The sequence below is a fragment of the Calypte anna genome, chromosome 1 (assembly GCF_003957555.1).
Source record: "Calypte anna isolate BGI_N300 chromosome 1, bCalAnn1_v1.p, whole genome shotgun sequence".
Taxonomy (NCBI): Eukaryota; Metazoa; Chordata; class Aves; order Apodiformes; family Trochilidae; genus Calypte; species Calypte anna.
In genome coordinates this window covers 40,947,902-40,975,501 of record NC_044244.1, presented here as the reverse complement: position 1 = coordinate 40,975,501, position 27,600 = coordinate 40,947,902, and the positions used below count along the sequence as shown (strand labels likewise).

The following is a 27,600-nucleotide window of genomic DNA, read 5'->3' as shown; positions in this document are numbered from 1 at the left end:
CAAGGGGAAAGGGGAAGGAGAGGGAGAGACAACTTAAGCAATCTCCTATGCCCGTGTTATCAAGCAGAAATCAGTAGATCTGAGTAGACCATCTGCACTACTCAACACATGGCAAACTAAGCAGTTGCTGGGTAGTGTCAGTGGGCACCAACCACATCTTCATCTTCTGTATGCTCAGACTGTTACAGTGATCTCTGACTAGGTTTGACAAAAGTTTGGGTCAAGCTTCTTGGGCACATTTCTAGAAGTAGCTTGGTGAAGAACCATTCCAATGGGCAGTTTGTATGCAGCCATTGTGTTCCATGATCCATTTAACAGTCTGGACATGAGCTATTCCACTCCAGTTCACCTCAGTGCCAAGAAACAGTCACAACCACACTTAATTTACTAGCGTAGCCCATCTACAGCAGTAACCTCTGGCAGATGTCCTAGCTCTGTAGCCATTTATTATAAGAAATCAGCCTCCAAGCACTCTTTCTCCACCATTCAGGTGGAAAACAAGCTTTTCTTCTTCATCTGATACATGGCTCCATGTCATTATTACTACAGCCTCTTGGCTGATACGTTTGCAGCAGCACCCGTGCAAGTTTGGCTCCCTAGAAACCGCAGCCAGGCTGGGCCCGTGTCTCAGGGGCCAACAGCTCAAATGAATGGGTTTTGGCTGCAAGATCTACCCCATCATAAATATGAGCAGACAATAAGTGTTTGAATCAAACAAACACAAGCCAATTGTGTCATTGCCTCCTCAGGCACCATCAAGCTCTCTATCTCAGGTCCTGGAGGACTGATATTAAGGAGGCTGTGCCAGCTACTTATACCATGCTCGAGTCAGAGGGGAATTCACAGTCTCCAACACTGCTCTGCACTTTTCACAGGTTCAGCAGTCATATTTAAATCAGTGCTAGCAAAAGGATCCTTAAGTCAGCTAAGCTGTGTGGCTCAGTAACTAGGCTACAACAGAAGTATGGTAAGGAGAAGCACACCCCGCTGCTGCTGAAGTCATCAGCAAAGCTTTCTTTTACTTCAGAAAGTCAAGATGGGTCCCTAAACTACTCTTGTAGAAATAAAATGCAAATAGGCCCATAGACATTTTCTGCTGGACTTATATGTCCATCTGGTCTACTAACAGCTTACCTTTCTTAGCTCTTCTTCACAGACCTATTTTAGTCCAGATTATTTTAATTGTCTTCAGAATTATTCCAGATTATTTTAGCTATCTTCAGAATTAGTCCATGGTCCCTAAGAAGTCCATAAACTGATAGTCAAAGATTACTGACAGAGCGTAACCAAATGTAAAGTTTTATCATATATGACCTTGTATTTTCTTCTCACATCCACTACCTTAAGACCTGCAAAATATCAGTGCAGGAATCAGGAAAAACTTAACTGCACAGAGTACTTCCTGATTTTTATGTTACTTGGAATTCACACTGGTTCATGAATGGTCATAAATCAGATCTCTTGCTTCTATCTTTAAGTGCCCTCCTACTAGGATGAGGGCAAGATCCTCAGTCACCATAAATCAGAATAGCTCTGCTTGCTTTCCCATCTTCAGAAGAATTACGGCATTTTTATCCACTAAGGGTTTTGGCCCTCATTTCTTCTCATTTCAAATATTTAATTGATAAGCTCTTCCCAAGTGTCTACATACCAAGCTCCTGCATCTGAGGCATGTTTCATTATAGTTACTTGGATGGATGGATCTTGCAAATTGTATAAACACATTACCAGCCATTTTAGACAGAAATGTAGAAGGCAGTTTCTAACTAACAGAATACTGACAACCTGGTACAGTGTTTCAGTCAGAACCATGTTCTTTTCTTTTCTTTTCTTGGAAGGATAAATGTAACTTTAGAATAGAATTATTTTTCTATTTTTTCTGTTTGTCTTTGAAAGCTTTGCTATTTTGTATGGTGTTTGGCAAGACAGGTAACAAGTCTCACATTAATTTTCACTTAGTTTTGTATGCTAGGTGATTTGGGTTTTTTTTTTTCAGTCTAGCATTTTTTTATTTTATGTAACCTAAAATGAAAGGATTGCTGTAACCCTGTCCCTTGTTTCTTTTTATTCCACTTGAAAGGGTGCCAGCCTCTGTAATTGTCAGAGAACAATTAAGGCTATGAATTCCCTTGTGCACATCAAGGGTGAACAGTTTGTGGCTCTAGTGTGATTTTTTCCTCTCATAATGGGGTTATACCAAACAACTGGCGACAGAGCCACATCAGAGTATAAGCTCCTGCTTGATGTGAAATGAGTTACCAGAGGCTTCCACGGTGGGGTGGGTTGATCTGGGCTGGCTGCCAAATACCCACACAGCCTCCCTCTCTCCCTCTCCCCGACAAGACAGAGGTAGGAAATAAGATGGAAAAGTTTGTGGGCTGAGATAAGGACTGGGAAATCACTCATCAGTTATGGTCACAGGCAAGCCAGACTCAATATGGAGAAAATCAGTTTAATTCAACCAGAATAGGATGCTGAGAAACAAGGAACCTAAATCACCTCCTTCCCACTCTCTCCTTCTTCCCATGCTCAGCTTCACACCTTCTTTCCCAACTCTTCTACTTCCTCCCCTCGAGCGGATGGGGAATGTGGGTGTCAGTCAGTTTGTAACAGTTCCTTTATGCCTCTCCTTCCTCCTCACACTTTTTCCCTGCTTCAGAGTGGGTCCTTCCAGCACAGCACAATCCTTCACAAACTGCTCCTGCACAGACACCTCTCCTCAGGCACAGCTCCTGTCAGGAGCTTCCTCCGACACAGCAGCTCCCCAGGCTGCAGCTTCCTCCAGGGCACACCCACCTGCTCTGATGCAGGGGCCTCTGTGGGCTGCAGGATGGGCATCTGCCCTAGCATGGGCTGCAGGAAAATATCTGCTTCACCTCCAGAGGCTTCAAGGCAAACTCTGCATTTTGGAAGCTCCTTTTCTTCCCATGCTTCTTTGACTGATGTCCAGAGGACAGTTTCTCACACTTCTTCCCTTCACTCCTCTCTCTCATGCACACAGCTGTGCTGCGTTATTTAAATTATTTTTTTAACCCCTTCTTAAATATGCTTTCACAGCTAGTGACCTCCACTATGCCCTGCAGTGGGTTACTGGGAGCTGTCTGGAAGCACTTGTGTCTGACACAGGGCAGGTCCTGCCCTGTCCTCAAAAGGCTGTCCCTGCAGCCCCCCTTGATACCCATACCCAATACACTGGCCAAGTCATCCTGAGATTCTAATGTCAGGAGAAGCAGGGGATTCGTGGGAAGTCCCTGTTACCTCCCATTTCACAATTCTTTCTGAGGCTCCCTGTCAAATGTCATGCAGCATCTTCACCACTGTTTGTTAGCCACAGGAAAAATTCTGGTATGTAAATCACAGACTATCTGCTATAAAGATATCTTATGGCCTCCCTTTTCTCACCTTTCTGACTCCTATTATGAAATCATTACAGTCTGCAGTTTCTGCTTCTCCCTATTCTCTTTCCATGGCTTGTAGGGCAAGGCCGATTCTAGAAATGTCAACTATTTAGAGCCAGATTTTGCCCTACTCAGAGAACAACCAAAGAAGCTTTACCCTGACTTCATACAACCCAGGCAAAACAGCAGTAGCACTTGTTTTATGGGAAATGCAAGAGAGAAGCAAATAAAAATGAAACCTCTCTCTCAAAAGAACAATCACTTAGATAGCAGATCCTCACTGAATGTAGGCTGCCCCTGTATGACACACTAAGGCAGAGCTTTCTGGATTCCAGCAGGTGTGATTTTCATGTGGACAAATCACCTCTAAGGCCCCTCGCTCTTTAAAGGTCTGATGTTATTCATGGTTGAGCATGTTCACTTGTTCCTGTTTTTCTAAAACAAGGTGGCACAGATGGAGACATCCCTCGTACTGGCCAGGAAAGGACTCGGCTCCACGGTATTTATAGAATCATAGAATGGTCTGGAAGGGACTTTAGAGACCATCTAGTCCCACCCAACCTGGCCTTGAACACTACCAGGAACAGGGCATCCACAGCTTCCCTGGGAAACCTGTTCCACTGTCTCACCACCCTCACAGTGAAGAATTTCTTCCTAATGTCTAATCTAAATCTACCCTCTTACAGTTTAAATCCATTTGCCCTTGTCCTATCACTACATGCCCTTGTTTCTTGTTAGCTCCCTTTGGCTACTGGAAGGCCACTATAAGGTCTGCTCAGAGCCTTCTCTTTTCCAGTATGAACAGCCCCAACTACCTCAGCCTGTCTTCACAGGAGAGGTTCTTTAGTCCTCTGATCATCTCCATGGCCCTCCTCTGGACTTGCTCCAAGAGCTCCATGTCCTTCCTGTGTTGGGGGCTCCAGAACCGTACAGAGTACTCCAGGTGGGGTCTCACAAGAGCTGAGTAGAGGGGAAGAATCACCTCCTCCCCTGACATGATGGCCAAGCTTCTTCTGATGCAGCCCAGGATATAGTTGGCTCTGTGAGCTGCAAGCTCACATTGCCAGTTCATGTTTAGCTTCTCACCAACCAGCACCCCCAAGTCCTTTTCCTCAGGGCTGTTCTCAATCTGTTCTCTACTCAGCCTGTAACTGTGCTTGGGATTGTCCCAGCCCATGTGTAGGACCTTGCACTTGGCCATATTCAGCTTCATGAGGTTGACATTAACCCACCACTCAAGCCTGTCAAAGTCCCTCAGGGTGGCCTCCCTTCTCTCCAGCATGTTGACCACAACACAGGTTGGTGTTGTAAGCAGATTTGTTGAGGATGCCCTCAATTCCACTGTCCATGTCACCAAGAAAGATGTTAAAAAGTCCCAGTAAAAATCCTTGACAAATGCCACTCATCACTTTTCTCCATTTGAACATTGAGCCGTTTACCATTACACTTTGAGTGCAACCACCCAGGCAGCTCCTTATCCACAGAGTGGTCTACCCATCAGATCCATCTTTCCAATTTAGAGACTAAGATGTCATGCAGGAGAGTACCTAATCCTCTGCACAAGTCCAGAAAGATTGTTAGGTTCTCTCCCCTTGTCCACAGATCCTGTGTCCCAATCGTAAAAACCTGTGCTGATAACCTTCCTGTTACAGCAGACAATGGCTTTTCAGCAAGTACAGAAATTTCTACTTCAAGATTTGATTCAAATAAGTAATGCAAAAGACTGAGATAACCTACAGGATGTGCATTTTATATTGCAAAGAGGATTTTATACATTATGAACTAAGGGACTGTGTGACTTTGTGTCCCAAACGCAGATGTTCCCCTAGAGCTAAAGCCGACCTACAACACATTAAATAGTGAAGTTCAGTAGCACAGAGGCTGCCTCCTACACTGCCCTGTACTTCCTTCATGTGGAGCAGGTCATCCTCATCATCAGGACATCCTCTAAGATGGGCAGCCATGACAGACCATTGTCCCATGAAGGTCCTGAGCTATGAAGAACCTGTTTTGGGTACTTCAGAGAAAAGGTGAACTCCTGCCAAAACCAACTACAGAATAAATCAGATTTTCCTTTTCTCAGGGGCACTTAGAGCTGGCCTCTCTGCTTTTCTCTCTTTACTCCCACTCAGTGTATCAGCAGAGGGTTTTGACAGCCACGCTGCCTTTTCTTCAGTCCAAACCCGGCCAAAGCCCTCCCTCATAGAGGGAAGCAGGTGCCCTCACAACAGACTGACAAGGGGCCTGACAAGGGGCCTTCCTGGAATTAATCTTCCAAATCTTCCTTCCTGGAATTAAATCCTGCCCACTGTGGAATGGTGTCCATCAGTTTCAGTAGGGTTAGAACTGTATTTTTTTGAGGGAGAAACAAAGTGCAGGAGCAAACAAGCGTGGTATGTGAAGAACCAACGTGGGAAAAGCTACAATCTGGAGTGCCACAAGCTTTAAATAGGAAATATTAATCATTACCTTTGTTTCCTTTAAAAGTACTTTTATGTATTTTCTAAGCCTCAGTCATCTGATTATGCAGTTTATGGGCAAAAATGAAATCCTGTCTCCCTGGTGAAGCTTGAGATCTAAATATTTTCCTTGGTTCTTGTTTTATTCTCATTTCTTCACTTGTGCTGAGTTCTTGGAGCTCTCACAGATTTTATGGGTGACTTTTCCAAAGCTATGAGAAAGCAGATGTAAGGCCTGTGAGGGCTGAAGTCTCAGCACACTGTTACACCAGCTGCGCTACTGTTATCTGCCTGTGAGGATTAAATTGTCATCTTATGTTCAGTGCTGGCAAAAGCTGAGTATGTGACAGAGATGGTGACAGTGGATTTAACGTCTGGGTGGCAGTTACTCTGAATATCACTCGTACCACACATATCAAGCAAGTCAGCATATTAGTGATTGTGATTGGAATCAGTCTGAGCAGTCAGCTGCCACGCGTTACCGCTCTTTCTGCATCTTGCATGCTGTCACACAGCATGTCTTTTGCAGCACTCCCTCCTACAAAACAAGATCCCTTCCAAAAGTAGGTTTTAGTTAATTCGCTCCATGTGGCACTGTGGAGCTGTCTCCCCGTCTTGTTGAAGGATGTGATTCCACCTTTGTATACTCTCTTTCACAGGTGATGCCCGGTCCATATGTGAAATGGACTGCTCCCAGACAGAGGCTGCACTGAGCCAACTGCAAAGCTCTCTCAAGGAGGGCTCTGACAGGGACTTGTGAGATCACCTCTGAGCCAGGGCAGCACCTGAAGACATGCTTTGGGTCCTTGCAGCTGCAGTTCACAAATCAGCCTATTATCTGAAACCAGCAGCCACATCATTTTAAGTTAATATGTCAGGCTGTAAATTACAGCAGCTGAGGAGCCAGCATGCATTTGCTTCTGCTGTCTCTCCTCCGTGGTGGCCATTTCTGGCAGAGAGGCAGAGTGGACAGCTGGAGGTGGTAGCTTCTAAAACTACTCTAGCGTGTGTTGCCAGGGCTTGTCATCTGTGCACAGAGAGAACTCCAGCAAAACTTGTCGTGTGGTTTTACAATTTTTCCCACTAGTGAAGTGGCAAAATTCAGAAAAAATTATACTGGCATGGCACATGTTACCAACAGAATCCCATGTAGGTTCCTGCATTAGCACAAAGAGTGCAAATGCTTCTCCTTTCTTTTCTCTGTTCAGTTGGAGTAAACAGCTTTGCTGTTTCTCAAAGCACTTTATGGTAAGGAGCCTTATGCTGTTAATAGTAATTCCCACGTGCTGGGGTCCTGAAGCACAGAAAATTGACCTGCATTTTTGTAAACTCTTCTCTCATTTATTTTTAAAGGCCACACAACTCAGACTTTCAGGACACTGGATATTACATGCACCAGTGTATGATTCTTGCCCAAGAGCTGGAAAGAGGCATTATTCCAGTCTGCCTGCAGAATTTGCTATCACTCCACGGTCTCTTAGAGGGGTAATTAATATACAAATAGACCAGGACAGAGTGACATCAGCATTGCTGACTTTCCTGCTACTTACTGAAGATACAACTGTAGTTTTTACTGGAGTGTGACTTGGCATTGGATGTCAAAACCTCATTAGGTCAAAATCAGGGTTTTATTTCTAAATGAAGGTGCTCCTTTTTGTAGATTCTCTGTTGCCAGAATGCAGCTGAGTGTTGGTTGCAGTTATTTCTATCTGTGTGATATACACCATGACAGGTAGCAGAAAATGCTCATCTGCATGTTTTATGATTCAAACACTAGAGGACACCAGTCTGCAGACTCTTGTGTTAAAGAAATCAAATGGATTATGTAGTGAGATTACACATCATTTTTGTGCCCTTCCCATGGGTGTGGCCACTGGATTTGGGCTTTTTTTTTGGGGGGGGAGGGGAGTGGTGGTGGTGTTAATAATATTGTTAATAATATTTGATTCAGCTGAATCTCTGTTTAGCCCTTTTCTTTTGACTGAAGAGGCAAATACTATTCCTTAATCCTCTCTCTAAACCTTTGCTGGTAGCTATGAAGTGGCATTATTTATAGCCCAGGCAAAACTGAATGGCTTATAATAACGGTGACTCAAGCCTATAAATCTTGGTAATTATTCCCAGAACTATAGGTGTTGTGATGGTTATACAAAAGCATAGAGAATTTCTAATGGTTGCTCATTAGCTTTCATGTCTTTCCTCTTTACACCCCAGCTTCTTTTTACCAAAGCGTGCAAAAATTTCTTACTTAAATTAGTTTTCCCTCAGTTCTTTCATGTTAATGCTTTCGAGGGTTCTTACTGAGGCAAGCTGCTTTATGGGACTGGCATTTGAGGTGCCCCCCAGCAGAAGCTGCAGGGGGGGGGAAGAGCCAGGAGCCACGGCAGTGCCCAGCACAGCCCTACAGCTTTCTCAGGGGGCTTTTGAGTACTGCTTGATGTGTACCTGCTAAGTGATGGATCAACCCAGGTACATTTGGTATTTCTAGGAAGGTATATGGCCAATTATGGCTGCTCTGAACTAATGTTGAAGGTACCCAGTGCTTTACAAGAAAGGGTGATGCCTGTTGCTATCTGAAATACCATTGCAGTAATGCTATCCTAGTCCTCCCCATGTCTGTCAGATTTGAATGACTAAACGGGCTACCAGCTGCATAACTATGATAAAGCTGGCTAGCAGGCTAACTTACCTCAGCAGAAGCTTAGCAAATTGGAATGCTGAGGGAAGAAAAAAAAATAATTGTCTTTGTCTTCTGGTATTTTTGTTTCTCATTTGCAGTGCATTTGTACCAACGAGGCATTCTCTCCAAAGACAGTTCGTGGCACTTGGCCAAGGAGTGCCTGTGTTTGTAGAGAGAAAGTCATGGTGACATTTAACTGAGTCCTGAAAGTTCAAGTTGTCAAAATAGGAAAAAGCTTAGTAACTACACATTTTAATTGAAAGAATGAAATGCTTCCCAGGACCAGAGACCCGAAGGTAGAATTTCAGCGTTACATATGTGGGAATGGGCTCTGACCCGACTTTCAACTCTTGGATGAATTTTACCTGAACAACACAGAAGGTGAATCAAGGGGGAAGAAAAGAAAAGCTATGGCTGAGAACTGTCTCCCTGGTCCTAAAAGCAGATTCCTTGGCCAAAGCAACTTTTTTGCCTGAAACAAGGAGCACCAGCATAGCAGTATGTACACAACAGACTGTCATAGAAGCTATTGCTCCACGGTAAGGAAATTTTTTAGCCCAAGTTGTTGTTCCTCGTCCAACCTGGTAACTGGTGGCTCTCTGCACAGGCTCTCTTTGGCAGTGGCATGTGTGTATATACCTGGCTGTTAAAAATGAGGCCTCAGGACATTTTTAGCTTTGGGGCTGGGGGATAGTCACCTGCTGTTGCAAAGGAGACAGGCATGCTTTGAAATATGAGGATGCCCTGGTATCTTCAGAAATGCAAGAAGCCTTTTAGTCAGACAGTACAGATGTATTGTTCACACATCCTTAGGATTAAGTGATTTAAGCAGACAGTTCTTGCTAATGAATTTTTCTTCTGACCCTAATCTGCAGGACCTGTGGGAGATTTCATCCTCTATAGCAACTCTCCTCTCTTCTTAGAGCTTGTTGTAGTTTGTGGGTTTTAGTCTCCTGTACGACGCAGACTAGTGGGACTCCACAGTATGGAGTTACCTGGAAGGCACAAGTGTCTAAAATCTTGCATATAATGTAATAACAAAGGCACACCAAATTAAACTCTCTGGTGGCAGCCTCTAAGCACATGAGTCCTTTTTTATACAGTGTGTATTTAGATGAACTCATTGCAACGAGATGCTGTCAATACCACCATGAAGAGAAGAAAACCCTGTGGAGGAGAGCAATAAAACCGAAAGATGCTCAGAGTCCTGTGCTCTCTAGTGTTCTCTAGCACAGGCATTTGTTATGGGCTGCTGCCAGAGCCAACTCATTGGGTCAGGTGGTCCTTTGAGTCGATGCCATCTGCAGTTCTTTTGTCTTAAGTTGTGAGGTGTGCATAAGGGAGAGTTATCTGTGGCTTGCACAAGGACTACTAGGCCTGAGTAGGAGATCTAGAAAATAAGAAAACCACAATGCATGGAACACATCTTTTATTCAATAAGCAAGCAAGCACAGAAGTATAATGTGTAGTGCTTAATATTCATACAGTACTAAAAATATAAAAATAGAAATAAAATTTCACTGAAAGCATTTTCACTCACAAATATACAAGGAAAAGTGCTGTTAAGCCACATCATGCTACACCACTTGCCAGTTGCTCAACTGACAGTTTCCCAACAGAACTGAAACACTAAAAATCTGCTAGCCCTTCCTCATGGCTTTTGGTGAGCCCGAATATCTGGCTAGCAAAAATGCACCTCCTGCAGCTGATAGCCTAAAAAGCACAGATGTCATTACCTAGTGGAACAATAAAGTAATTCAGGAGAGTTTTATCACGACAGGAGCCTGCTTCAGGCCATTTGTGTACCTATCATAGAGAATAAAAAAAAGATACAGAAATAAACTTGAATCCCGATTATAATCCAGACCTGTCATGGCTAAATTACTAAAACTGTATTCTACGTTAATATTTGTGCAATACTCCCACCTGGTGGCACATTTTTAAACTTCAGTGCTGCAGTTTCCCCCGCCTGCTTACACTGCCCTGTCTTGCATTTAGGTCTGGCAGAGTCCAGTAGTACAACCATAGACAGTGCTGAGTGCCCTTCCAGTGCAGCCACAGGATACCCAGCACCTTTTCTGCTCTTACTGAATCTAACAGGTGAAACTCACATCTACTTAGAAAAGATATTGGGCCAGAGACTGATTCTTTAAGACCCCACACTGGATGTCTTACTTTTAAGCCCAATTTTGAGGGGCTGAATTAGAGTTGGGGACTCAAGAAGCTTCTGTTCGCTGACCTTCCACATGAAGCTGAACTTCATCCATCAGGAAGACAGGTGTGCCTGTCATCCATGAAAGCCTGGGTGGGGTCTGGGATTAGAGTGACTATCACAGCTGCATTTCATAACAAGGCCTGTCTTGCAGAGTATGCCAGTGCACAGAACCTACTCAAATTATACAGCTAAGTGTGTGCAGAACCTAATGTGAACCCCACTTTGATCAGTTATTATTCTGGAATGGGATACCTGCTATAAAAATAATGTGACGATTAACCCCTGAGATCATTCTAGCATACAGTTTTGGCCTGTTACTTGTTTCCCTCTGAAATAATTTCTATTTGGTTTATGGACATTTATTTAGATTCTAGTGAAAAGCTTTTATAAAACACATAATCAATGTGGGGCTGAAAAGGTGTACATTCTAGTTGCATATATGATACATACCTTATATGTCTATAATACATTCCGTAACAGCTGAATATTCTAGTATTGTCTAGAAGTTCTTGCATGTGAATACAGATTAAATACCAGAAGATAAACAGCTGTTTAGGATCAAAGATAATTGTATCTGATATGATTTACTTAGATTGTTTTTCTTTCTTTAACTCTTGTTACACATAATAGCTACAGTAGTTTGTCCAGCAGGTAATAAATGAATGCATAAAGCACTTTTAGCTTATTTGGATATTGTATGCATGCATTTTTTTTATAAATAAAAATCAAATGTGAGGTCACATTTTCCCATCTTCTGTTTATAAACTAAATCAAATTTCTCATTCATGGAAACAGTGAAGATGTCTTTCCATAGCCCAACTCGTCCTGAAACATAGAAAAGGAACACAAGTCAGAGAACAGTAGTAAGAGGACACCAAATACCTACAGTGTAGTCCTGCAGGGCACCCAGTGTCATCTGTGAGATGCTAATCAGTCTCAGATTTTCTTGAAAGCTAATGAGACCTGAGGCTGTTCAATGTCCTAGCCAACTCCTCTGCTACAACCCTTGTAAAGCCTTACAAAAAGTACCATACACCTTGCCATCTGTACCAACAGGGAAGAATTCAGATTTTTGTGAGATTTGCTCTAGCCTTAATCAGAAATTAACACACATTTTGGGTTGGGTATTCGTTTAAAACTGAGTTGCTAGTTTCAGTGCAAACCATGGCTGTCTAATAACTCCAGGATCTCACAATAATACATTTCAAAATTCCTCTGCCTTCAGGATACACTGGTTAGAGAACTATCCAAAAGGTACAAGGAATACAGAGTATTGAACTGATTATTGAGATGTAATATTATAATTACTAAATCCTATTATGTTTAAATAGAAGTTCAAAGTATTAATTTACACTTCTAAATATGAAGAGAATTATTTTTTAAATGAGTTCCTAGATTATATATAGATTATCTGTATAGAGATAGAGGAAAGTAAGTGCCATGAACCCAAGTTTGTACCATTTAACTTTTAATTTAGTGGAACTTTTAATTCCAGTAGAAGAATAGGAAGCTTTTGGTGGATGCAATGCAGACACCAAACGTTTTTTCCTTGTACGCTGTATTCTTCTCTGCTGAACCCAACTAGTGACATAACCTGATGGCACTGCTGAACCCACCATCTGACTCACAGTCAAAGGCTGTGGCCTCCTTAGCCACTGCTTAACTGCAGTACAAAATTTATTTAATTCAAAGTCAGCCAGGGTTACTTGTTGGTGAAAAAGCCCCATGGAGTAACCAGACTGAGAGGCTTAATTCTCTTCTCATTTATGTTGGGTATAAATAAAGACAAAATCCAAGCTTGTTCAACTGGAATAAATGAAAGGAGAATTGGGACTGTGATACCAGAGAGTTTAATCATAACAGCAAGAACAAAACTACATGCAGGGAGCTTAATTATGCATTAGATGCATAAGAAGAATACCCATTTAATTTAATTACCATCGCTTTTATGCAGCAACTCTATAATTGAGTCCAAAGACAAAACTGCCTGAAACATCTACAAATTACATGCTAACATGATGGTGTAGTATGTGTGGCAAGAGCTGTTTTATGAAATCAGAATTTTCCTTTCACTTCTCAAGGTATGATAGTGTTCTGGCTTGTTTTCAGGATCCAAAGATCAAAAGAACCTGACACTGAAAATGCATCATTTATTGTTTTTACTGAATTTCTCCACTATCAAAAAACCATTAAGGAAATGCTTGCAATCATAAACATCAGATACTGATCTCACTTTTGTTCTGGCAACTCTGACTGCATGAACTACAGCATGGAACATAAAAGCCTGTATTTCACTTTCAATAGCTAAAAAAAAAAAACAAACACATTTTCTTTCTCTGCTTAGGAAAGACAAGCTTTTTATTTCTGAATCTCCCTAACAACATGTATGGTCAAATGATAAGTTTTGTAAAGGACTTATTCAGTGGATTATTTGTAACTTTTTTCTTTTCTTACCATATGAATTGATAGCTTGTCAGAAATTCACCCACCTGGTTTATGATTTGAATCATGCAACTGTGTAAATTATGATGTGATAAGAGTCAAATATAAGTAACATATCTAATCATTGTTCTGCTTTCACAGCAGCTCAGGGTTATCTTCAGGTAAAGATCAATGTGCTAAAAGAAAAAAAAATGAAGAACTAAAATAAAGCAAAATAATAAAGTAAATGTAACTAATGACAAATTAAAAATTATTTGAAACAAATTACATTAAACTGTCATGTCATCGCCACCATTCTTTGTCACAGAAACAGAGAAGGAACAAAGCACTGTTAATGAAGCTGCATTCTGAAGTAACAAAACATTGTAAAAGCCAGAGAAAGCAAACAAAAGAAATTCAAAATAAGGATATTTTTAATAAAAAGCACATGGTGAGCAAATGACAAAATATTACATTAACTGCTGTAGCTCCCTTCCTTCTCTACTGCAAAGTGGAGGTTTCTTTTTGAAAGATTTGTAGACAGAATATATAAAGAGGTTGGGGGCTGGCAGGCTCCACTACAGAACAAGGAACACCAACAGCATGCAGCAGGAGTGGGCATCATCCAGTGTATGAGGATGGTGATGAACTGGCCAGTGGAGACAGCAGTTGGCCTTTTTGCTTGTGGAAGGTCTGCTTGTGGAAGAGCAGCTCTGCTCTTTTCTCTTGTATTACCACCTCACCTTTCTTTCACCACTGCCTTTCTGGCTTTCACTGGACAAGGAGGTGGGATTTGGGCCCTGCATAGCACGTACCAGTGCAGATGCTCCACAGGTCTCCAGATCATGGAGTTCAGGGACAAATCTAAGTTTATGTATTACATACAAGTCAATGGAGGAGAACACAGTTCTGTTTGCAACATCTTGCACTGGCATAGAACACTTCTTTCAAGGCCTCCAGGATGTCTCAATATTTTATGATTTTGTCTTCATAGCAAAGAAGTGGGCTGGTAATCAGTTAGGCAACTGAAGTGGGTAGGTAATCAGTTTTGACATGGCAAAGGTCAGAAGGAGCAGTGCAGTCTTGTTGGTCTTCCATCTGCTAAAGTAAGCCAAAGGCCCTCTAACAGAGTGGTTTGCATGGGGCTGAATATACACTGATGATCTCAGATGTTTCCATCCTTCTTAGCCACTTCTACCTGACTTTATTTCAAAACAAACCAACCCCCAAATTGCACCAAGAGTCAATTACCTCCCATCATTTACATAGCAATATTTTGCCAACACCCCAACACATTCTGGAGGTTACTACATTGTCAGCTGCTTCTTGCAATATCCACAAGAGTTCTACTGTGGGTTTTAAACATACCCCTGCCAACGGGAAGTGCTTCTGCATTACAGCACTGATCAATGAGTTGATGGCAGTGTTCCACCATGGATTCCAACTGTGCTTTGTCATAAGAAACTCCTAAGAACCTCACCAGTTGCTCAACCATTGTTGCTAGGTCCTGTTAAAAGATTATTTAAAAAATAAAATTAGTTTATTTTAAATTACCTTTTTTAGATGAGTCTTAATATCTCAAAAGTAGTAATATCCTGATGAGTGTGAAAAATACAAATTCAGAAGTTGCAGAAACACCACTATCTTAAAATGTTGCCACCTTTCAATTTGATGAAAATAAACACAGTCCAGCTAATTAGGGTAAAACAGGTCAGCAGTGAACACAATCATGTAGGCTCACCTCTTATATTAGAACAAAAATCTACAAAGTGTGTGCTTCCCATTTCAAACAATACCACACCCTTAAGTGATGGCTTCAGAATACTAATGTATTTTGGAGGCATTAAAACTTACTTAGATTTTGATCTTGGTAAAAGAAATTATATGTTAAAGTCTTTCCTTCATTATTAGCTTCTGGGACTGAATTCATGTAGGTGGGAAGGATCTAACAAGGTGCCTCTGAGAATAGGCAAGCAGTCATTAATTTCTATATCTAGAACTCTCAGATTCCTCAGTATCAGTAAGACTTTGGGAGTAACAAAAATAAAATAACAATATTCATCACGAAGCACAAAGCTACTGTGATGCCACCAGTATTCAGCAGCATCCACCAGTGAGCTCAGATAGGAATGTATGATTATTCAAAATAATGGGTTTGAAATAATTTCTACTAAACTTTTTTAATTATTGTGACTGTGTTTTGTCTTGTTTTAGCATCCCACTCCATCAGAAGGCTCAATAAAGCTGACATAATTTACTCAGCTGTATTGAGGTCTAGTCTGATTTTGCCTTTTTGTAGGTTTATAATTAGGAGCTGGGTTTTTCCTACATTTGCATTAAACTTCCAGTCAAATAAATATTTTGAAATACTTTCATAAATTCTAAAAAATATATTATTGTAATGCTAAATGGAAAACAATGTTCTGTGTAGTATTTCCACTAAATTTATAATTAAAATTAAGTGGATTTATTAGCCAGCATACTGTGAGGACCTAATAATTATGTTCAACTTACGTTACACAATCATCCCTAACACTTTTCAACATGGTTTCACAGAAAACAGTAAGAACAACCAAATAATCAGAATAAATGCCAAATATATAGGACAAAACATTGACAATATACTTTTTAATTATTGATCCAGCACACACAAGAAGACATTTCTTTTAAATGAATGCCCAGGGCTGAGTACAATAAGCACTGAACATTTAACACATCTCTGCTTCTCTCCAACTATTTTAGTGCCTGTGGATACAGGCAGATTCCTGAGTAGATTACTAGGTTTATAAAACTGCTGATATCCATAAAAGCTAGTGAATGTCAGAGCTTTAAAAATGGCATTAGAGAGCCCAAATGTGGAGGTAAGAAGCAACTCTTGTACATTATATATTTAAAACACTACAATGCTAAATGTAAAGTATCTTCTGGGGGCATTAACCTACCTTATGCATATCTTCATACTTGAGAAAAAGTACATTGGCATCCATATGATGTTCCCAAAACTCTTGCACATGTTCAAACCACGAACCATATCCTACTACAAAAGACATTATGATTGGCATGAGGAAAATTGATACTTTTATTATTAATCCCTCTTCAAAAAAATTAAAAAAAAAAAAAATTAAGTGGAGTGGTTCATAGCCCCAGGAGAACTGCATCTGGTTTTGACCTATTGCCATACACAGCAGGGTATTTAATTAAAAAAGAAGTTTTTCTATCCGTTTGGAATACTCAAAGAACTAATTTACCATAAAGATAAAATGTTCCTCTGAAAATGCCACAATATTTCATAATGGACCTCTTGGAGCTCAGTATTATTAACACCTGACTACTGAATGGAAATTGAGCCAAAAACTTATAAAGATAGGTCCAGTGGTTCCAACCTGTTAATTAATTAACCTGCAGTTAATTAATTAACACAGAAGCTGGATGCAGCATTCATACATAGCATCCTCCATTACAGATGAGAACTGCTAACAACCACTGCCCTTTCTTAATTAAGTATGGAGGAAACAGACCTATTAAAATGCTTCATGATTATTCCCAGAAATTTAGGATATGCAGACAGAATATTCTATTTATCGTTACATGTTTGGAGCTCCCATTCCCACCAAGTCTAAGACCTATTCTCTACTACTAGTATTTTCTGAGCACTTCCATTCAACTTCTACAGATGCACCAGAACATAGTTTCAGTTGTACTGCAGTTATTTCAGTCACACTATAAATCCAGATCACCACCAGATGCCCATGGGTTGTTGAGCACCCATGAAAGCTTTGAGTGATGTAATGGGTACTCCCTGTACATCACAAGTTGTCAGCAGGTCCAGCACTCAGAGTTGCCAATGATGAAAAGCTCACACTCCTACCTCCTGCACACCACTCCCAGCACAAGTTTTAGGTCTCCATAGTTCCACAGCTGCTGTGTGGGGTTTGGGAGTTGAATAGAAGCTGAGGTGCTTACCAAGGGAGGGCATGAGCTCCCAGCTCTGCTGAGGCAGTGATTACTGGAAGTCTTATGCCTGCCCCAAAACCTTCCCTCTCTTGTTTTTCACTTCTCTGCTAAAAACCACATTTACACTAATTTCGCTCGATTTATGTGTGTCTATCAGAGGTTCAGATACTGGTATTTATTATCTAGAGGATGTCTTTTGATGCCACTATTACCAGAAAAGCAACCCAGAGACAAGCATTCTGCATATTTTTTTCTTACCAGCAGGAAGTTCTCCTAGAGTATTTCAGATAATCAAGGCAGGAGTTAGGTAAATACGGGGAAGAATTTTTCATATTATTTACTCATACTTTTTTGTCAATTTTATCTTTTCAGCAAAGTGGCTATGAAAAACTCTATTTTAATTTTGTATTTTGAAGCCACTTTTTCCTCTTAAAAAAGAGCTGTTTAATTTTGGTAAAACATTTTCAGTGTACAAAGAGATCAGCAGTTCTACAGGAAAAGTATTTTAATCAGCTGACTTTTTTTAAATTTTTGTAAAAGGATTAGGAAAAATCATTTCTGTTATTCCCATTCCATACAGCCCTAAAGAAATTCACATATGAAGCTAGCACACCAATCAAGCAAGAAGTGTTTTTAGCTGCTCTTAAGGGTAGAGGGTAAGAACCTATTAAGATCATTTTACCAGAGTTTACCTATGTTTTATGTAAGAAACTCTCCTAAGCTCTAGAGGCTAATGCCAAAGAATTATCCCATTCAAGACTAATCCCTGTCCAACTCTACGTCCTCAAACAATTCAGCTGACATGTGCTGAATTTCTTTCAAGACAGCCAGGTATGAGAGGTAAAAAGATTGGGAGTGGGTCATGGGCTCAGTGCTCCTTCCTCTAGCATTACTTTGCCCTCTTAACGAAGGTTTCTTTTGCTGCTGCATTGCTTCCACGTGATGCAAATGTTTACCTAAATGCTAAGTTTAGGTTAATACAAAACTCTCCATTTGCACAACTGTGGACACATGCTGTGATGTTTTATTGACTCTGGGGGGTTGTGATAAATCAGCTAGCTGCTGGAAGATATAAAGAACTCTTCGGATACTTATATGAAAAAGAGTACAAAACTTTACTCCAATCTTAGGAAGCCTCTAATATCTTCTGTATGTCTTGAGCTTAGAAGTTCCTGATGATGGGCTATAGACAAACACCCCATTCTCAGCAAATGCAAAAGAAAAATATGAAGCTGGGCTGGAATGGAAGGAAAATGTTTTCCCTCCCTGCACAGTCTTGCAGGAAAAAATAGCAAAGGGTTTTAAGGTCTACTAAATAACCCTCACTGGTAGCCTTTTACTTTTTTCTTCCCTTTAGTATTATACAGCTCCTTTAGCATCAAGTTCTCTGGATTTCAGGTTGAAGGAAAGTTTGCTGCAGTGCTCGGAGCACAAGGTACCTGTTAAATACTTAGTGTCATAGGGAGTATCATAAGGAAGATTTTGTAGAGAAATAGCAGGCAGTAATTTTTTTTTTCCTAGCCAGAAAGCGTGGCAATCCATTGGCAAAAAGGTCAGTGGAAGCCAGATATGTGAGAACATAGAGCTTGTCCTCACTGCAAGTTTACTGAGCTAGTGCAATGGGGCTAGTTAGGCAGCTACTCAGGCAGTATGGCCTGAGAGGGAACACAGTGAGTGGGTGTATCATGAAACAGTACTACACTTGCTCAAAGGAGTTACTTGGTGAGCAGTGGTGAGTTGTTATAAAGCAGGTTATTGTATTTGCATTATAGAGATGTACTTTTCAGACAGGAGGAGCCTGCAACTGCATCCTTACAGGGTCTCACTTCAGCTTACTCATGTACTACAGATCAGTCTCATACAAACTAGAGATTTTTGTAGATTAACGGGTACCTTGCTAGGGAAAAATCTTGAGTTTTCGGATGAAATTAAAATATTAAGCAAATTACCAGGGAAAAACCCTTGAAGAACAGAAAGACTCCTGAGAAGTACCTAAGCAGTAAGAGATTAAATGGTGCTGGAAACATTCAGCACTTTTCACAATGTACCTGGTACCTTGTGAATTGAATTTCAAGCAGTAGAGCAGAGTTTTTTCTGAGCTAAGTGGAACACTGCTGAGCCCATAGGGTCAAATATTGTAAAGCAGGTATTTACAAGGTGTGGCCATAGTTTGCATGGATAAATCTAAGTCCATGCAGCACTGCCTCTGTAGCAACCTCCTTGCTGTATATGCAAAACAAATGCACCTTTATCCAGTTCATTTCTGTACTTGCAGAAGGAATGCAGAGATGAAAATAAATGTGTAACAGCGTGTGCAGAGAGAACAGCTCCTTACACTTGTCATTCATAAACCTTCTGCAGAACTCCTGAAATGTTCCTCTGTAGCTCATGGTCCTTAGGGAGCGGTGAAACTGGTAATAAGATACCACCAGGTCTTTGGGGTTACGAGCCATGTATATTACCTATAATGGGAGGGGAAAAAAATCATCATATTGAAAGCTTTCACCCTCCATCCCATTCATTTCCCAAAACGCTTAAGCAACTGCTGCAGATGTAATTAAACAAACATGATTTAATTTCCTTTTTACCTTTGAATTGCCATTATGGAGGTCTGAAGGCAAAAACCGATATGGTAGGTGGCTTTTTATAAGGCGAGGAGATGTCAATTCCTAAAATAAAGCAAAGAGAAACTTTTCTTACTATGCATTAGTTTTTGGCATATCAAGAAAGAAGAAAGAGTAATAGTTGAAGATTTTTATTATCAAACTAACATTGTTCCCAGTGATGCTTCCACTAAAATTCCTTGGAAAACATTAAAAGCTCTGAAAACCCTACCCCTAAATTTTTCACTTCAAAATTTCATTCTTGAAATTTATTTCATCCTCAGAACAAGGCTGAGACAATCCAAAGATTTATCTGAGTGCAAACATCTTTCAAACAGATTATTTTTCTATAATATGAGACAAAATCATTTTATGACACAAATCATCTTTCAGTAGTTTGCATAAATCCATATTGTATTAAGTTGCTAGCATATATATATATGTAAAATAATGTGTCATCTCAAACTAAACTATTCATTATTGCCACCGCTTATTTGCATCAAGACAGCACTGAGGTCTCATTGAAGCAGGTATTACAGATGAAAATCAACCTCAGACCCCTAAATACTCTCAGTTTAAAGTAGGCTGATGTTGCAGTTGTTAGTGACGGCAACTCAAACCTGCCCCTGCCAGCCTTAGCCAGCTCAATTCAGCCAGCACTAGAGCTGTTCTAGGATGGAGCACAGTATTTTTACTAATAACTCCAAGATACGCCTATATCGGAAGTCATTTCATGCAGAATATTGTGAACTCCTCAACCTACAGAGTCCGTAGATCCACAGATTCTGGGTCTGTAAGGATTTAGATGTGTAAATTCAGAGTAGGAGGTCTACAGGTCCCTAGATCTCTGTATTTGTAATTCCGCTTTTACAAATTCAGGGAAGGCATCGAAGCAAATTTGTCTCATTTGGGCAGCATTTTGTTTGCATAAGCAAGGGAGGCCTGAAACTTTTTATTCAGGAAACCCACTGCCAATATATTTAGGATGTGAAGAAACATCTCCTATAGTCTTAAATAGAGTATAATAAAATGTAGTAAAAGCCATTTTGAAATAACCTGGTAATACTCTGAATCATTCCAACAAACTGAACGAGTCAAGTAATGAAAAGGACAAGGACATAGCATGAAATAAAATTATAAAGAAGGAACCAAGGAAAAACATACTTCAAATGCTGAAAGGCTTTCTTTGCAATAAATTGTACCTTAATGATGTCCAGACCAGGCTGAGGGTACTCTAGGACTGGAAGCTGTTCATCTATATTCATTAGTCCAATCTCATCTGGATCAGCTCCCTGACTCACGAGATACACCACTTCCTGTAGCAAGCCTGTGCCTGCATAAGCCAAACAATGAAAGAGAACAGATTGTATTACAGCTCTTATCAAAACAGAAGCATATGAAGGGAGACCTAGACACAGAAATAGTTGTAACTTTTGTCCTTAACAGTCTGCTGTGAACTAAGCCTGTAACTACTGTTTTAAAATAATGTCTGCTCCCTTTATTTTAAACCCACTAAGATCTCCTTTTACATAAAATACCTGATATTTTTCATGTTATATTTTAAATACGTTCCAGTCTCATAATCATTTATGTCGTCAACTGGAAAGCATTTTAAATATACCAAGTTTTTCCACTGTGAATGTTAGCTTGGCCAATATTAGAGGTAGACAAGGATCATTCAAGTTCACAAAATGCATTAGCTGCCATACTGGGATACTGCCAGCATCCCCTATTCTAAATTGTGGACAATTCTACTGTTGTGCAATGATTTGAGAGCCTATTTATAATGCACATTATGGACTGGATAAACCACTGAACACACCAATGCTAAGTCAGTTAGTCATAAACTTCAGAGGCTCCCATTATGTACCTCTCTCTCTCTCCAGTCTGAGTTCATTTACAAAGCATCCATTAGATATTATAACCTTAATGACTGTGCTATGAACAATTAATAGGTATTCCATATAGAAGTTTGAACAGGGAAGCTATTTCAAATTATTTTATTTTACCGTCAGGCGGGTAGGAAACCATCAAAAAAGGCAAACAAAGGTTCAGAGAAAGGCACTGGCTGTTGATGAGATGGAGGACCAGAATGAGGAGAGATCAAAGCAAGCCAGGAGGGAAGGGACCCCACAGTTTAAATGACAAGTCACACAGGCATGGGACATTCCAGATACTGTCATAGATTGACCAATTATAGTGTTGCGAGAGGTTGGGGAAATTAGACCAGTATTTAGTCTCTCTCTCTCTCTCCCATGTTGCCCGAAGGAACAAGTAATTGTTCTAGAATGCTTTACAAAGCTCAAGCCCCTCTCAACTTCCCACATCATTGGAAAGATAAGCTGAGAACGCTGAGATCATGCCTTTTGTCTCCACTTTACCTTAAAAAAAACTTCTGAGTTGAAAGTAACTTGTATCAGTCACCAATTAATTTATGTTACCTCGCATGACTGTACCTACTAAGAGATATGTTCTGTACAAATTCTGTATGTTGAATCAATACAAAGAAAACCAGAGTATCATTAATTTTAGGTTTTTTAACCTGAGCTAGGTAGGGTTAGAAATGCTGATGTACCTTCAAGGCCAGTTGAAATAACAGAGTCTGGATACAACACAAAAGAACAAACTTCTCCAAGAATTGTTTTCCAGTAAGTTATTTTAGATTCTTCTGTTTCCTGATTGATTGGTAAGCAAATTAAAATAGCTTGGGAAAAAAGTAAACATTTACATTATCATTATCCACAAGGACAGCTGTTGCACACTTAATACACATTTGCCCTTGATGCTGTTCACTCTGCATTTTTAAGTCCAAGCATTTATTTTATACATTAAAATGAACATACATATGGTACTTTCAATATCAGCCCTTGTGACTCTGAATGAGCACAACCCTTATTCTCACTAAATATTTATTCTGACAGGACACACACTGGTTCTCTATAATTTATTTCTGTATTTCCAATTCTGCCTGCAATGAAAAATCCTATTACCTTGTTCCATGAAAGGAAAAGGAATAACTGCATGGGGATAAACACCATCATCAGGATTTTCTAATTTTTCATTACTCAGGTGATCTCCAGGCAAAAATAAGCCATCTCCATTGTACCTCCAAATACAGAAGGGCTGCTGAGCTGAGGCAGAACAATGCTGGAACTTCAGGAGAGCAACATGTTCTCTATCAGGTCTCTACAAAATCTACCAGGTATGAGGTGAAGGTCAGGAAGCACAGCCCCCACAGCCTTCGGAAGTTCTGCTCAGACCTATGGCCACGTGCTAGACTTGGTTTGCTAGCAGATCCATGGAGCACTAGAGATAAGGGATAACATATTAATGCAGGAGGCATGGGGAAGATGGGTTCTAATTCAGAAGGAAGCAGCCCTTGGGAAACTCAGAAGTCTCCATTGTCATTATCTAAATGTGCTTTCATCAGAATTAGTGATTTACTGAAAGAATAATGCAGGGTACATGGAAGGTACTCAAGACAGAAAAACAATCTCCATCACTACAGGTTCTTTAAAACAGTGCTTTAAATATGTGAACCTCAGGAATCATTATTAAAATGGACATATACAAATTACTGTAGTTATGTATGTAACGCTCACATATTCCAGCATCCTGTTCCAATTCACACAGCAAATATTTCTTCAGTATCTCTTGCAAAGGGAGGATTGCAAACCAACAGTTTAGAAATTTAAAATCTGGACAACCAGCAGATTAGAATTTTTTCTTCCTAAACCTGCACTAGGACCACTGATCCTGATTTCACTCACCCAAGAGCTTTGTGCTAGTTTTCCCTTTTTTTCTTTCACTATATTAGCCTGATTTTCACCCATTTTATGGGTGAAGATTAGAGTAAATAGCTGAAACTGAGATTTTCAAAGGAGATCATGGCAACAACCTGATAATCCCAGTCAATCACAAAACCTGCCCAGATCTAAATGTCACAGAAAGTTTCTTAGTAAAAGGTACAATGATGGTGGTACTTGTTAGTTAGAAGAAAAAAAAAGAAAGAAAGAAAAAGATGCAGAACTTACCTTTATACATGCTAGTTTTCTAGCCTGCCTGCCAACAATGATTTATTTTCATTTGAGTGTTACTGTTACTGTTTTATGTGAAATTAAAGGATTAGGTCACTAATCCTCTAGAAAAGGATAGAAAAACTAGAATGTGTGTACATGAAGCCAAGGCTCTTCTTGGAGACAGGCAGTGAATCTTGTGCACTGTAGTATTTTCCATCATTTTATACTTGTGTTGCTGAATGGATATGCATATATGTACATGCCTCACTTGGAATGGTACATAAACAGTTACTGACAGAGTTAATCTGTCAGCCTTTAGGCATGAGGAACCAGATGAAACATTCCTATGCACCTTGCAATTCTACCTTTCCTTCTTCCAGCTGCAGCAGATCCACATTTCATCCTGGTGAACAACTGCTGGCCTTGCTAGCTCCGAAGCCATAGCCAAAATGGATGTGGAATTAATTTATGTTTATCCAGAGCCAGTCAGCATCTAGGGAACTTCAGTGTACTGCACCTGAGAAGCAATTTTCCCTGACAAGCTCTTATGTCAGTACAACTCCTCAGGAGAAAACAAAGTGTTCCAGTTTATTACACAGTATCTGGATGGGAAAGAGCACTGATAAGCTATTGTCAGAATCTGGAGGTTTAAAATTATCTATGAACCTGCATTTCTATTCTGCACAGGAGCATGTATGCCACAGCAGTTTCAAAGTGTGGTAGTTGGGCTGCACTGTCATTTTCTGTGATGCCTAACAACGCACAGAAATCAGGACTCATTAAGAATTATTCACCCCTACAGCAGCCCCTGTGATGAATGTAAGCTCTCCATTTGAGCCCCTTTTCATGGTCAGTGCTGCAGCAATTATAGCAAAGTCAGTTCACGGCCATACTGCCTCAGCTTATCAGTAAGTGTAACTACTGCAGCACTAACCAGACAGCATAGCAAGATAGCCATAACTTTGAAACAGCACAGCTACCCCTGTCTGCTTCTATGCCTTTAGATAGCAAATTTTGTCTCTGTAGGAGGGAGAAATGTTCTTTAATGAAGCTGTTCTCCGGCTCCTCTCACTACTTTCTGGCTATGGGAACACTCCCATGCAGCCACTAAGCCTCATAGGTTTATTCAAAGTGAAACTGCAGGTAGAAAACCATAAAATTTCCTGCAAAATTATGCTTCCTTACATGGTTTCTAATGTCATTTATTTCACCTTTTTCTGCTTCATATCAACTAATATGGGGAAAACCTGCAGCTCAAGGATGCAAAGGTCTTTGGTATACGCTCCTATTTTTCACCCAATGCATGAATACCTCATGGAAAAATAAAATTTAATAACAATAATGTCAATATAAAAGTCTTGTAGCACTCAAAATTAGTCACACTTCATTTCAACTACCAATACTTGAAAAAGTTTTAGCTAACAATGCAAAAGAACCATTATGACTCATTTTTTTATATAGTATCAGTAGATGTAAGTGCTCATTAAAAAAGAGGGCTGCTAAAGCTGTCAGGGTGGCCTACCAAGTGCTGTAAAGCAATTCTCCACATAATTTGTCTAATTGCCTGTAAGCTCATTCCTGCTTTACCAATTTCAGTGTATATCAGGTAAGTATAACAGTTCATTCTGCAACACTGGAAGAAAAATTAGATTTTTTAGGAGAAGACAATTTCCAAATTATAACAATATCTACTGTAGAGGTCTGTATGTTCTAGTTCTCCTACAGCTTGGATTTCAGCTGGCTTAAGAATAGGGATTTTCATCACCAAGTAGGGTTTTAATAACAAAAATAATGTATATACCTTGATATCATGTTTTCCAATTCTGTTCCTACAGAAAACTCAGAATTCAGAATAAACGCTGAAATCATTTCATATTGTCAATATTTTTGCCAATTAAATATGCATTTGAGGTCCTGATTTTCAGAAAGGATTGAAAGGATTCATCCTCTAAGATTAATGTACCTTTTACATGGCTGAAATCTCCCTAAAGTTCAATAGTGACTTGCCAAGGAAGTCTGCAGAGCAGAAAGAAACTCAATCCAGGTGTTCTGAAACCTATAGCAGGAGCTTAAGTAAGATTGGATTTAAAGCAAATGTTAACTGCACAATTTCCAATAACATTCAGTAAGCAGAGTCCTGGCTTTTTAGACTTATTTATCAGTTTATTTTTCACCCACAGCAACTGGCTTTTAAACAAACCATAGGCTAAATTCCACTTGTCGTCCACTAGACTTACATCAGAGAACACAGAAATGGGTCCATTAGGTCTGACCTGTATTTCAAATGTGTTTCACCACGGGCTATTTAGGACTATTCTATTTAGGACTATAATGTACTTTCTGTTTGGTAAAAAAGCTGTCACTGAGCTGTTTACAAAAATGTATTATCCATAGAATTATTGCTACTACGTACAATACAATATCCTAAAGCAGTGCTTTAATAAACTAGCTACAAAGCAGTGTTATTTTCAGATAATGCATTAGTACTACTTTTTAAAAATGGCTTGAGTCCTAATGCCTCCTCACATTAGCACACTAACTGCTCAGTAGAGGACAGGATGCAAAGTACAGAATCGACCACAAAGTACATTTTGGACCAGGCACCAACTATTGAGGCATCTCTACTTCCATAAAGCAAACCAGGCAATGCAGTTTGTTTCACATCTAACACCAACACAAGAAGCTTGGAGAAAAAGGCCTACTGACATTTTTGAGCATGCTGGATTCTAATACTAGCAACACTAAAGAAGAAAATGCACCAGGGCCTGTTCTCTAGGCAGTCAGTCATGCACGACAGCTGAACACACACCCACAGAGATCAAGTTGCCAGAGCACAGCAGCTTCATCCATAGCTTCCCAGAACAGTCCCTGGCTCCAGCCACCTTCCCCACCATGCTGAGGAGCACACCAGGGGAGAACAAACTGTCAGGGAACTGCTAACAAGGAAACAGCTTGGATGCCAGCCTCTGTCACAGTTATGCTTACCAGTGTAGCCATGGTGAAGTAAAAAACTGTCTATGGCACCTACTTTAGACTTCAGAAAAACAGAAGAAAAATAGCTTGAGTCACATACTCCCTCGCCATTGCACTGGACCATTGCACTGACTACACCAATCTGTCCCAGCAGGTAGGGGACAAGGCAAAAAGCCCCTTGTTGAGGACAGCTGAGGCAAAAGGTATTTCTTTTCTATCCCTCTTAATAAGCCACAGCATTCTTCCATGCACTGAAGCAAGGACTGGGTAAGTATTAGACTAAGAGCCTTAAAAACTGAGTCAAGTCCACAGACTGCTCAGAATCTAGGGATTAAAAACAACAAGACACCTGTTTGCCATTAATTGCCTTCTGACTGATGAGTCATGATTTGTGTCTCCATCCTCCTCTCCTCATCCATGATATCATCATGTCTAGGTGTGCCAGATTTTGTTACAAGCCCTTCACTGACAGCTGATACTCATTGGTAGCTGACATTTCTTGGGAACAGATACTCAAAGGGAAAGGTATTTCACTCTTCTCTTTAAGCTTTAGCTGGGCTGGTAAAATATGTCCACATTTGTTGGTGCTCACCATGTCTGCACCAGATGTCATCACCAATGGACCAGTTTTTGTGAAGTTATTCCAATTCACTTCAAAATAAATCAGCCAAATTAGCTTAAGGAGTTTCTATTTTGGCATTAACTCATCTTGCCTGGGACAGACAAACTAGATTGCATTCACACTAAATACTCTAAAAGACAGAGAGATGACATCTCTCCACGAGAGATGACAAACAGCAGGCTAAGGACACAAACATTCTGCACAAGCACAGATGCTTTTAAAAGAGGGTATCTACCCATACCCTTAGATACTTCTC

General features: G+C 40.2%; 1 protein-coding gene across 6 annotated transcripts in view; it reads right to left on the bottom strand.

Moving 5' to 3' along the window:
- Positions 1 to 9,951: 9,951 nt before the first annotated feature.
- Positions 9,952 to 27,600, bottom strand: part of SULT4A1 (sulfotransferase family 4A member 1) — a 28,023-nt gene continuing 10,374 nt past the window's right edge. The window contains exons 2-8 of one of the 6 annotated variants that reach the window (XR_003988414.1): positions 20,933 to 21,063; positions 19,716 to 19,796; positions 19,463 to 19,589; positions 16,116 to 16,210; positions 14,542 to 14,680; positions 13,242 to 13,370; positions 10,986 to 11,577 (exon numbers count right to left, since the gene is read on the bottom strand). Coding sequence is in view for 3 of the 6 variants with exons in the window: in XM_030463046.1 (XP_030318906.1) it covers positions 11,465 to 11,577; positions 14,542 to 14,680; positions 16,116 to 16,210; positions 19,463 to 19,589; positions 19,716 to 19,796; positions 20,933 to 21,063 (686 nt within the window). In the remaining 3 variants the exon portion in view is untranslated. Of the gene's footprint in view, positions 11,578 to 12,593; positions 13,371 to 13,429; positions 14,275 to 14,541; positions 14,681 to 16,115; positions 16,211 to 19,462; positions 19,590 to 19,715; positions 19,797 to 20,932; positions 21,064 to 27,600 lie in introns of those variants that run through there. The other 5 variants (XR_003988408.1, XR_003988407.1, XM_030463046.1 and 2 more) reach the window with 5 other exon arrangements.